Source organism: Hydra vulgaris, chromosome 05, assembly GCF_038396675.1.
Source record: "Hydra vulgaris chromosome 05, alternate assembly HydraT2T_AEP".
Lineage (NCBI taxonomy): Eukaryota > Metazoa > Cnidaria > Hydrozoa > Anthoathecata > Hydridae > Hydra > Hydra vulgaris.
Window position 1 is genome coordinate 12,660,704 of NC_088924.1, and position 13,545 is coordinate 12,674,248.

Sequence of the window (13,545 nt, forward strand, 5' to 3'; positions counted from 1 at the left end):
TTGTTGAATAATATCATTCAGCAACTCCGTTGAACTTATGACTATTTAGCAAACTCAAAAATCCAATGCGGGGATGCCGTTTTGACACGATTGAGATAAAAATCGAATTGAAGAAGCTCTTGAAGGCTATATGTATACTGTAAAAAGACTTTTCCAACTGTTTCAACGACTGGAAAAAGTGTTGGAAAATGCATTTTGTTGGATGAGGATTACTTTGGAGGAGATGAAATTAATTTGGAAGAATAAATAGAGAATATACATTTTATAAACAATTTCACCTTACTTTTTGATCACAGTAGTATATATATATATATATATATATATATATATATATATATATATATATATATATATATATATATATATATATATTTACTACACACCCGCATTATTCAGTTTACACAGACAAAATATAGACTACGCAAACTATAAACTTTTTGGTAAAAAAATGTTAAATACGTTAATGTTTTTTACTTAGTTATTGTTTAAAAACTTTTCACATGATAAATTTCAACATGGATGGCAATTTTTTTTAAATTAAAAGATTAAAAAATTTAATTTAGCATACACTAAAAAAATATTTACTTGATTATTATGTAATATTATAATGTAAAAAATTAAGAAACAAAATTGAACATTTTTTTCAAACAGCGATTGCAAAAAAACTTAACAAGGTGTGGTTTAGTTACTTTTGAATTAGTTTTCCAATATAATTATATGGCATTGTAGCAATCATTGTCTCAAGTGATTGCAGTGATGTTGTGCAACATTTTTTTTTTGTCACATTAATTTTATTTTTTGTTTTCAGTGCATCTCCTCAACAACAAAAAAAAAAAAAAAAAAAAAAAAAAAAATGGAAACTGTGGTGATTGCATGAGGTGATTTGCAAAAAAAAAGTTTGGGCTAAATTTTTTTGATTAAAATAAAAAAATAAATGCATGCCAAGAAAAACTAACTTTTTGTTTTAGTTGAAACTCGCTTTCTCCGCTTTGTTGTAGGTCAAATAGTCTTCATAATACACGCTGCAATCTACAGACTTGATAATTTATTCAAGTGTATTTTATTCCTACGAGTTTTAGTATATGACATCATTGATTTTTTTGTTTGTTTAAAAGATCGATTTTGTAAATATAAACACAACATGTCTCGGAGGTTTGGGATCCCTTTAAACTATAAAATAATTGTTTTTATAATAATTTTATCATGATTTACCTTTTAGCAATTATAGCATTGTATTATCTCTTTTAACAATTGTAGCATTGTTTTACGTCTGATATCGATCTATTCTATTAATGATATGGCCAGATTCTCAATATTGGACCAACAATCAACACAATGGTTGCAATAGTATAAAATACATTATGCAACATTTTCACGAATCACCTGCAGAAGCAAATTTCCAGGGTGCTAGTATTTTTGAAGAGTGGAATTCTCTGCAATTAATGGTAAAAACACATCATTCAATGTTAACTTGTCTAGAAATGTGGGAGAAGTTATGGAAATTTGAAAAAGCACATTTTCCAAATATTTTGCTATTAGCTGAGTAGTGCTTCTGTTTATCGTTATCAAACAGCGCAGTTGAAAGATGTTTTAGCACATTGACTACCATTCATTCCGATAACAGACTTTAAATGCAGCATTGTACCATGGAAGGATGCATGCTAATTGTTGGAAATGATCATGTATTGTCGGATGAAAATCGAAATGCAATATTGAACTAAGCTGTGAGTAAATATTTAGAAAAACGTAGAACAGTTAAATTTGATTAATCTACTGATGGAAGAGAATGCAGCTGTATATTTTAGATTTCTTTATTGCTATAAAAAGACAAAGATGAATAACTGCAATTCCAAGAGATAATATCCCTGAATCATATATATTGTGGTATGCTCTAAACATTGGCCTGAAAATGTTAATTTGATAATGATTAATGGAAAGAAACAAACAAATGTACCTCCAACAATTTTTCATAAGATTAATTTTAGTCAAATTCCAACAGCACCAGCAAAACCACGTAAAACAACTCAAACAAGTTTATCAGTAAGAAATATTCAAGAGAATGAAATTAACAGTTATGATGATGCTGATAACTTAGAATTCAGTGACATTATAATGAAGGTTGAAACTGAACAACAACCAGTTCTAAGTTTAAAGTGTAATGATGGCATTGTCTTAAAATCAAAAGAGTTTATTCAAGGAACTGGAGTGCCATGGTGAGGAACATTCTAATTATCTAACCTTTTAGTTTTTATAATAATTGGATGCTATATGATAATATATTCTAGTTTTTATGATAATATATTCTTCTTTATGACATGAAAAAAATTACTTTTCATGTTATTCAGTAAAATCACATAAAAAGTTTTTATTTCATGAAAATATATATATCAAAATAATAATAATAATAATAATTATAACAATAACTAAATATAAAACTATAACAGCAATCATTAATATTACAATACTATTATTACTTAATAATATTATTATTTTATTATTAATAATATTATATTATTATTATCATGGATTAAAGACTTTTTATTTCACTCTACTTTATGTAATTTTATATTCATAATACTCTTTTAAATTTCTTCTTCAGATTAAATTCAACATGGCTCAAGTTAATTTTTTAATTAAATCAAAGTCCCGGACAAAATGTCCGATTAAAACTTGTTTAGGTTGGACAGTGTCCAGTCAATTTTTAAAAATATATTTTTTATGGTTTTACGGAACTGAGTTATGCAATCGAAATCTTTGTCATGTATTTCAGTTTATTTAATGTTAGTCTAGTGAAGTTGTAGTTTCTTTCCTTATTATTTAGAATATTTCATTGCAGATTTTTATTTTTTAATAAAATAATTTTAATTTGTTATTGCATGTTTTTTAGACTGAAATTTTCACGCTATTTTTTTTTTCTTTACAATTTAACAACGGATGTGGAGATGCCTTAACAATTTAAATGCAATAAAAAAATCGTTATGTTACAAATAACTTTTAATCACTGATCTTTTTTAAGGTTTTTATTTTACTTAAAAAAAGCCTAATAAAATCAAAAATTAATTATAATGATTGTTTAAAATAAACATATTATGTGTAAATTAAATATTATATATTAAATTTTTTCAGTAGGTTTGTATTTTTTATGATATATTTAAACGTTTAAAACTATTTTTTGATGTCTTTCTAAAAATCTTTTAAAAGATTATTTTTTTAAGCTACATTTAATAACGAATTAGTTAAATTAAATCATCCCATGATTTAATTGCTTATTTTATTTTTGTTTTTATTTTTACAAAGAATTGTTTTAAAGTTTTTTTTTTTAAAACTTGACTTATTAATTAAAGCATGAATTGATTAAAAAGACTATGTGATTTTTTTAAACAATTTTTTTTGTGCAACTTTTAAAAAATAAATGCTTATACAACTTAAAAATATTATAATTTTTTCTTTTCGATTTCACTTTTCAATAGTTTAAATAAAATTTGTTCATTTAATAAACAATCAATAGAAGTAATTTGTAAAACCGTTTTGCGTAACTTTAATTAAACGTTTTAAAAGATAAGTTTTGAAGTAATTTTTTTCAAATGCAATTAAAAACATAACATAATAATTAAAAACAAAAAGTTAACTTTGAGTTTTTTGAGTTTTATTTTAAAGCTAATTTATTTTCTTTTTCGTAAGGAATTGTTTTGCTTATTCTTTTAGTTTCTTCAATTTTTTTCCAAGTTTAAGTTTAGCTTAACGTTTCTTTTTTCAGCGCATTTTTAAAACGTTTAAACCATCAAAACATCTAAACAGTTGTGGTCAAGTTGTAAACAAAAAAAATCATTTGTGTGGTCAGCAATAGCGTTTGATCACACAACATTCCTGTCCAAGCTTTATTTTGTAGAATTTATTTCCTGTCGGTCAAAATGTCCAATTACTTTGTAAATTGATTGGACAATTTGAGGTTTTAGCCGGACAATGTCTGATGTCTGACCATTAAATTGAGCACTGAACATATACAGCATTTCATATGGTTTTACAGTATTTTATTTCAACACTTTCACAGAACCGAACAAGAGTAATAGACAAATTTTCTATTTTATCTGAAGCAGTTTGTTTCCCTTAAGCAGTTTGTGATTCTACAGCGCTCATGCATTATTATGATTGATGAGGTATACATTAAAGGAACTGTCACATTTCATGGTGGAAAAGTCTATGGTCATGGTCAGAATAACCCAGAGAAGCTTGCCAGAACACTTCTTGCTGTAATGGTTAAATGCTTATTTACAGGACCTACAATTATTGTAAGTATAGTACTGGTGTCTAATTTGGATTTCGATTTCCAATACAGTGTTGTTGCTAATGTAATTGAATCTATTGAACAATCCAGTGGAAAAGTTATTTCTGTAATTTGCAATAATAATCAAGTAAATAGATATTTTTTCACTTTTTGATACCATTCCTAATATACCTTGGAGAACTAAAACAAATATACTTTTGTTACATGATTATGTCCACTTATGGAAGAATATATGTAACAATTGGCTTACCGAAAAGACTAAAGAGATTAAATTTCGATTTGGTGAAGCTGAGGAGTTAGTTGCTGATTGAAAAGATCTTGAGAAACTGAGATTGTTAGAATTAAACTTGCTTATTAACTCTAATCTTGCATCTAAATGAGTTAGCCATATCTCCAAAGCCGGTAGAAAGGCAAAATATGAAACTAGTAATGCATGTTTTTTGCGAAGAAACATTGACAGCTTTGAAAACAAACCCAGTTATAAATCAGGAGCATGTTAAAGGTATTGCTGCTTTTCTGCAAACTTTTATTGATGCATGGAAAATTATAAATGTATGAAGAATGTCTGATGATGTAAGATCACAAGATCCTTTGCAATGTCATTTGAAGTGCTAAAGATAATCGTTTACAACATTTATCAAAAATAACAGAAATGTGCAAAAGTACTGGTGCAAAAAATGGTAAAAATAGAATAAAAACTATAACTTTGACAACATCTCACACATTAAGACGTTTAATAGACTTAATTAGCTTTTTACTTGAAAGTAAGCAAAAATTCATTATGCTTGGTGATATTTCAATTGATCCTTTAGAGAAAGCTTTTAATACATTGTTCACAAAACTGAAATGAATAATGTTGAAAATGCTTTTATTTATTATGAAATGTATGGCAGTTACTTAAAAGAACTAAATAGGGGAGGTTCAAAACTTCCCGCGATACTCTGCGTCAGTGGGTATTTTTCAGTTACATTTTATTCATGAAACTAGATTTTTCTATTATGGTTTGTTGAAAAGTATCTGAATATTCTAATTTGATTAATCAAATTTATTTTTATCATGCTTTTCTAAAAATAAAAATTTGTAGTAGAATCTTGTCTAATATGCTTTTAAATAACTATACAAAACTGGCTATTGCATGTTCTAAGTAAGAACCTGCACAAAAAGTATTGAAGCTGCAATTATAATAAAAAAAAAATTTACTTTTTTAATTCTGATGAAATAAATAATTTATATAAACATACATATATATATATATATATATATATATATATATATATATATATATATATATATATATATATATATATATATATATATATATATATTAACCAAATATCGTAAGTATATATTATATAAAGCAAATATCAAAGACACAGGCGTATAACAACTTCCATTTAAATCAAATTAAATAAATATAAAAAGATGATAAGACATACCATAAAATAAATATTTTAAGATCCCATAAATATATCTCTATATTACAATTAAACTAATTTATAAATGTTATAAGCTTTTGCACTTTGTTATATGTTTCAATAAGTAGTAATTAATTGAACTGTTTCAAGTATTATGTTAAAAAAAGAAAAAGATTATATATATATATATACATATATATATATATATGTATATATATATATATATATATATATATATATATATATATATATATATATATATATATATATATATATATATATATATATGAGGGACAAATAACATCTTGTTTAAAATGGTCATTTCAATAAACATGTTTTAAAATAAACCAAAAATAAAACTTTAAATTCAAAAAAAATACTTTAAAATAAACTGCATTACATTTATACAACTAAATTTTAAACTTTAAATTTAGTCTCACCATGTTAAAAACTTTTCTCAACCCATCCATCGAATCAAATAGATTTAAAATTGTTCTGAATGGAAATGTTAAAGAAAAAAATAATACAGCATGACACCGACCAGACACATGTGCACATTCCAATAACCAAAGTAAGTACTCAACCAATCTATAAACAGTTGACTGTGATAAAAGACAAATCTAAAATAAATTATTAAAATTATAATAAAATTTTGTATATTAAAATATAGTATAGCAGCAGATTACAACAGTAACATAAAAAAAACTAAAAAAAAACATGTTTTTATTCTTCAAACCACATTAGGAAATAACTAACAAGCTATTATTATAAAAAAGCGTATAACTTTATATAACATTTATTATAAATATATAAATTTTTTTTATATAAGTATAACTTTTCAAAATAAAGATAAAGAAAAATGTTTTCTAATTTTAATTTTTGAAATTTTTTTATATTTTGAAAATTTTTATTAATAGGCAGTTTTTTTTTTAATTCTTAAGAGAAAATAAAATTAAAAAAAATTACAAAGCAAATGGTAATCTATAGGAACAAATAATCTCCTACTATTGCATTAAAATTATTGTTGAGGCAATATCCAACATTACAGGTTTGCCTCTGTCAACTTACACATTTCCAACTTTGTGGAAAGAAGCTAAAACCTATATACAAATACTTATTATAAACTAATTTGTCTATTGTTTGATCAAAACTATTCAAAAAAAGTTGTGTATAGTCATTTAATAAAACTTCTTGAAGAAAATAGTTTACTCAGCGGCAATCATTTTGGAAACTGAACAATGAAACATGGGAAGAACAAGAACAGTGGGATGAACAATGAACAATAATATGAACAAAAAACAATGAAATGAACAATGAAAAACAAACAATAAACAATGTCATCAACTCAAATTGCTTTGCTTCTTTTTGTTAATAAAAGTAAAATTGTTACAAAATTTAAGCTTTTCTAACAACTTGTGGTAGTGGTGTAGTGGTTGAGCGCTCGTTTTTTAAGTAAGAAGTTCTGAGTTCGATCCCTACCACATCTTTGATAGCACAGCACTTAACTTGTTTTCCTGTACAACAGCCTTATTTGTCAAGGATGTTCCTTGGAGTTAAAGAGTTGAGGGAGGGTTATAACCAAACCAATATAAAAGTAGCTTCATGTAGTGGCTGCCTTGGATTTGGGGAAGTGAATAACTTGAAAGAAATAAAAAAAACAAAAAAAAAAACAATGAGAAATTTATATAAAGGAAAAACAAAAATTTATATGATTGAAACTTATCTAAAAATTTTTAAAATAAAACTACTTAACTTATACCATAACGTATATTCATAACGTATAAATATCTTGACTACATAAATTCAAATATATATATAACTAATTCAAATTTAACTTTAAAACATTTTTTTAACAACTCAAAAGCTAATAATGGCCAGAGCTTTCTATCGAAAGTACAAAATAACTTCAGGATAAGCTTCAGAGAAAGTGTATAGCTTAATGGTTTTAAAACAATTTACTACTTACAATTAGATCAATAAAAAAAAAATTTAATTTTAAAAAAATTCTTAAGAAACTATTTTAACTTTTACAAATATAAATTTATATTTTGTCTTTGATTTTATACAGGATGCATTGATAATAATTTTTTATAAACTATTTCAAAACTGAAGTGTAAATATTTTAATCAAATACAACATAAAAGTATGTTTTACAAAGAAATATATTATTGCAGATCGAAACATAACAATGCACACTAAAACATAATAATTTTAAGCAAATATTTTTATGTGTAAACATTTTACCCGCTCAACTGCATCTTCATTGTGTGCAATATAATAGAGACATAAAGAAGACATTGTTGCAACATTAGACGGTTGAGGAATTTCAAGAATTCTTTGTATACCACCTCGATACACGAACTCAAGAACAAATTTCTTGTGGCATAACAATGATGATAAATACTAGTCACAAAATTAAAAGTTTTTTCAAGTTAACTTTAAATATATATAAATTATATACAAATTATACAAATATTTAAACTATAAAAATACAAATAATATAATAAAATACAAATAATATTTTAAAACACAAATAATATAAAACACAAATAATACAATATAATACAAATAATATAATACAAATAATATAATATAATGCAAATAATATAATACAAATAATGTAATATGATACAAATAATATAATAAAATACAAATAATATTATATAAAATAATATAATATAAATAATATATAATACAATATATATTTGTATTTTATTATATAATTCAAATAATATAATAAAATACAAATAATATTATATAAAATAATATAATATAAATAATATAATACAAATAATATAATATAAAACAAATAATGTAATAAAATACAAATTATTAAACTGATTAAACTGGTTAAACATGAATGAAAACATTCAACTTTTTTTGCTAGTATATGGTTAAAAGTTTAAATGGCATTTATTAAATTTCTATTTTAATTATCAATTTTTTAAAAATTATATTATTTCATATCAATAAATAAAAAATTTGTGTATAAAATTTTGTTTAGCTCTTAATTTTATCAGTGAAAGCAATACAATATTAAATCATAATAAAAAAAGATTCTTAACATTGTCTATACAGTTTTACTAAGTAAGCTGTAATTCAAAATAAGAATCAATTATAACTTTTAAACTAATCAATAGAAATCTGCTGAAAAAACGCAATATTGAAACATTTTTGGAAAAAAGAGTAACGCTTACTGTTTTCAATCTTTATTGTATATTTAATAAATATATAATAAACATATAACAATTATTACGAATAATGAAAATATCATATTACAGTATGTATAACTATCAGGTTGATGCATAATTGTTACACATTTTCTAAAGTCAGTATTCACTTATCATCAAGTATTTAAAAATTTTTTATTCCATCAACCTAATATAATAAAGCATAACAAACTATATATTATTAAAATAAATGGATTATCATCATGGTCAAAGCAAACAGCATGTGCAAATAATTTACTTTATTACTACGAATGTCAATTTATTTTGTAAGTTCAATACATTTGTTTCTTTTTAGTTTTTTTGTTCATTGGTAACATTTGTATAATATATACATGTACAAAGGCCCCTGAAAAGCTTCAATATTTTGAATCAAATCAGAAAAGTGATTAAAGAATCGATCAGAAAAATTTCCATATAGTCGAATCAAATCATAATAAATTCATTATAAACTACTTCTTAACTAAGGTAATTTTATTTTTTAATTATCCAACTTTTAACTTTAAAATATTTTCTAATTATTAAAATTACCCTTTTTAACATAATTAGAATGCTATTAATAATCTGAGAACTCTAATAATCATAAAAATCAGTTTTTAAAAAGAACCCAGTGGGCATTTTCCTAGGGGCGGCAATCCATGTCCACTGGGTAATTAAAGTAATCAATTATATGCGCCGATAAATTCTTAACAACGCTGTTTAAAAAAACATAGTTGTCAAAACAGGTTTACATCAAGTTGCTTTTTTTATTTTACAAAAACTTAACCTTCAATTATAAAGTAAAGATTTTTTACAAAATGTTGCAATTAATTTCAAAGATTTTTTAAACTGTAAAAGTATACAACTACTATTTTCAAGCTTTGTTAATCTATTACATAGAGAGCAATTAAATTGATTGAAACATTCTCCAATAAATTGACTTTTAATTACATAAATTATTTCTAATTCCTAGCTTTCTTGGTATAACAAAAGCAGTTAAATCACATTTTGAAGTAAAACGTGCAAAATCAAAATTAGGTGTACAAAACTCTAGCATAACTTCAGATACCTATAACATGCCAAGCAAAATTTTATCTGCAAAAAACTTGATTTGAACATTAAAAAGACGTTTAAAAAACATCTTTCTGAACTAAACTTAAATATGCTCATGCTTAGGTCAGAATGACTTGCAAAAAATTTTGGTATTTGTAGTCAGGAAGCAAAAATAACCCTATGAGCTCACCTCCTTTGCCCAAACGCGAGACAATCAGATAACAAAATCTACAGTTTTCCAATTTTATCTAATTATAATTTAGTGTTCGAAAGTTATGACCATGTAAAATTTACAACCTCCTCATTTTGGTTAAAAAATAATTTCTTTTGCAGTTAGCTCAATAAATTTTTATGAATAGTTAAAATAGGAAAAAAACTAACTTTTATAAGATTTGAGATTATTTGTGATTATATAGGTGAACATACTTGAGATTCAATTCGATACTTAATTTTCTGATTCAAAGGGGCTTAATGTACATTCTAAGTTTGCATATCTTGTGGTTTTCATTCTGATTTTAGTTTAAATTTAAAAAATAATAAAAATAAGCTTACAAACAGAGCATTGCATGCCAATGCAGAATCTTGTTGTGTCTTTATATTTATGTAATAGAAAATGAGATCAATCACATTTAACTCAAAAGCAACAGGAAGTAACTACAAAAAAATATGACATAAATATTAAAAAAATATGATATAATTATTAAAAAAATATGATATAAATATTAAACTGTTGTTATTAACTACTAACATTATTTGATAGTCTACTATTGTTACCTGCTGTACACACCTACTGTGTGGTTGCTAATATCAAACAAGGACTTAAACTATAATGAGTGTGTTTGTGTGTGTGTGTGCGTCTGTGTGAACGCATATAACAATTAATTAAAATAATTACTTTTTCAAGTATCTAACAATTAATTTAAATAAAAACCTCTTGGTACTCTCCCATAACATGCAGGTAGTGAAGAGTAATTTTTTGTTGACTGCAAACTGTGAGAGGTTGTAAACATATCTTTATATCTCGGTACTCAGTGGATTTATTTTTGAAATGTAAACGCCGTTTTCGTGCAGAGGTAGGCGCTAAAAAAAGATCTAAATTTTTCTTAATGTTTATTTAAAAAAAAAACTTATCACTGTTTATTATATATAACAATACATACATACATACATACCTATATATATATATATATATATATATATATATATATATATATATATATATATATATATATATATATATATATATATATATATATATATATATATATACATACATACATACATACCTATATATATATATATATATATATATATATATATATATATATATATATATATATATATATATATATATATATATATATATATATATATATATATGCGCCCCTGAGATGCATAATGGTATAAGTCACTCATATCTAGTTTGGTATAAGTCTGACTAATATCAATATGGCTGCGAACAAAAACACTGTTTAGTGAGGAGGATAACAAAAAACAGTTCCAGCATCATTATCAATACCATTAGACTTATACCACTCTGCCATGTAATAGAATAAACAAAATGCTAACCATTGGTGGCAATAACTCAAAATATTGAAAAAAGTGACTTATACCACTATGTATCTCATGGACATATATATATATATATATATATATATATATATATATATATATATATATATATATATATATATATATATTTATATATATATATATATATATATTTATATATATATATATATATATATAAATATATAATATATATATATATATATATATAAATATATAATATATATATATATATATATATATATATATATATATATATATATATATATATATATATATATATATATATATATATATGTCCATGAGATACATAGTGGTATAAGTCACTTTTTTCAATATTTTGAGTTATTGCCACCAATGGTTAGCATTTTGTTTATTCTATTACATGGCAGAGTGGTATAAGTCTAATGGTATTGATAATGATGCTGGAACTGTTTTTTGTTATCCTCCTCACTAAACAGTGTTTTTGTTCGCAGCCATATTGATATTAGTCAGACTTATACCAAACTAGATATGAGTGACTTATACCATTATGCATCTCAGGGGCGCATATATATATATATATATATATATATATATATATATATATATATATATATATATATATATATATATATATATATATATATATATATATGTATATATATATATATATATATATATATATATATATATATATATATATATATATATATATATATATATATACACACATATATATATATCAGCCTTCGGAATTAGAAAAAATAAGATCGGAAAAAATAAAATAAAAAAATTGCCAAGCTCAAACTGTTAGAGGTCAGCATCAAGTTGGTGAAAAAAATTTGACACAAAGGGGTTACCATATAACATGAAACAAGATTTTTTACCGACCTCTTATTATGAGGACTGATATATATATATATATATATATATATATATATATATATATATATATATATATATACAAACTTTTTATAATTGGAGTAGGCTGGTCATTATCTAATTTTGATCTCTCCGATTTTCTTTTTAAAGTTTTCACAACTTTTAGCGATTTATCAATTTGAGTTACATCATCGATACAGAGTGCATTCTGGTCTTGAACTTCTGCTAAAGCTTTGAGTCTTTTTATCAAAATTGGAACCTAACACAAACAAAAAAAAACAGAAATTAATTGTGAGCTAAATTGTGAAAATATCAAAAACATGTTTGTTAAAGTAGTTTACCAAGTTAACTAAAGAATAAATGTTAGAAATAATTAAACTTGGAACTTGCTATAAGAAAAAATAGTTTAGAAAAAAAGAATTATGATTTATGAAATAAATTTTAACATCAATTAAATAGAGTTGAATCTTTCTTTGATTTTAGATTTAAAATTTTAAATTTAAGATTGCTTTTTACTTATTGCTGCTTATAAAACATGCTATAACTTTGTTCACTTGTTTTATAACTTTTTTAGAATGAGCCCATTTTTAGATTAAATAACATTCTCAAACTTTACTGTTTGACTCTTTAGTAGAAGTTTGATTAGATGATGGGGCCCAAAAACAAAACGCTTTAACTAGATTAATCTTGACAAACAAAATTTAAAACTCAAGCCACAAACTTAGTATAATCCTGTATAATTTTAAAACCTTCTGGACCATAAACATTGAAAAAAAAAAATGTTTAACTGAAAAAATTCAAAGATCTTGGAACCCATCCAGGTATAAATCCCAATTGCAGTTTTTTTGGCTAGCTAGTCAAAACTTTTTGAAGGTGTGTGCCAAATAATTAGCACCTGATTCACAGTAACAGTAGCATTTCCTTTTTTTTTAATACAATGAACTTCAAATTTTGTTGCTTGTCCTAGTATGAAACTAGAGTTTATCTGCAAATTAGACTCTTCAACTTAAAAAGGTGAATCTGTGCATTTATCAGCTAACAAACTTTATCAAAGCAAAGAAAAAAAAAACGATTGTCAAAACAAATTCAATGTTATAAAGATCCATTTAAAGAACAAGACTTGGGTTAGGGTTCCTAACAAAAGACTTGGGTC

General features: G+C 24.0%; 1 protein-coding gene across 4 annotated transcripts in view; it reads right to left on the bottom strand.

Annotated features, from left to right (window-relative positions):
• LOC136080582 (DDB1- and CUL4-associated factor 1-like) overlaps positions 1 to 13,545 on the bottom strand; it is a 69,738-nt gene that overhangs the window by 29,012 nt on the left and 27,181 nt on the right. For all 4 annotated transcript variants that reach the window (XM_065797402.1, XM_065797401.1, XM_065797403.1 and 1 more), the window contains exons 7-11: positions 12,480 to 12,651; positions 10,891 to 11,039; positions 10,512 to 10,613; positions 7,945 to 8,103; positions 6,141 to 6,320 (exon numbers count right to left, since the gene is read on the bottom strand). In XM_065797402.1, coding sequence (XP_065653474.1) covers positions 6,141 to 6,320; positions 7,945 to 8,103; positions 10,512 to 10,613; positions 10,891 to 11,039; positions 12,480 to 12,651 — 762 coding nt within the window. The remainder of the gene's footprint in view (positions 1 to 6,140; positions 6,321 to 7,944; positions 8,104 to 10,511; positions 10,614 to 10,890; positions 11,040 to 12,479; positions 12,652 to 13,545) is intronic.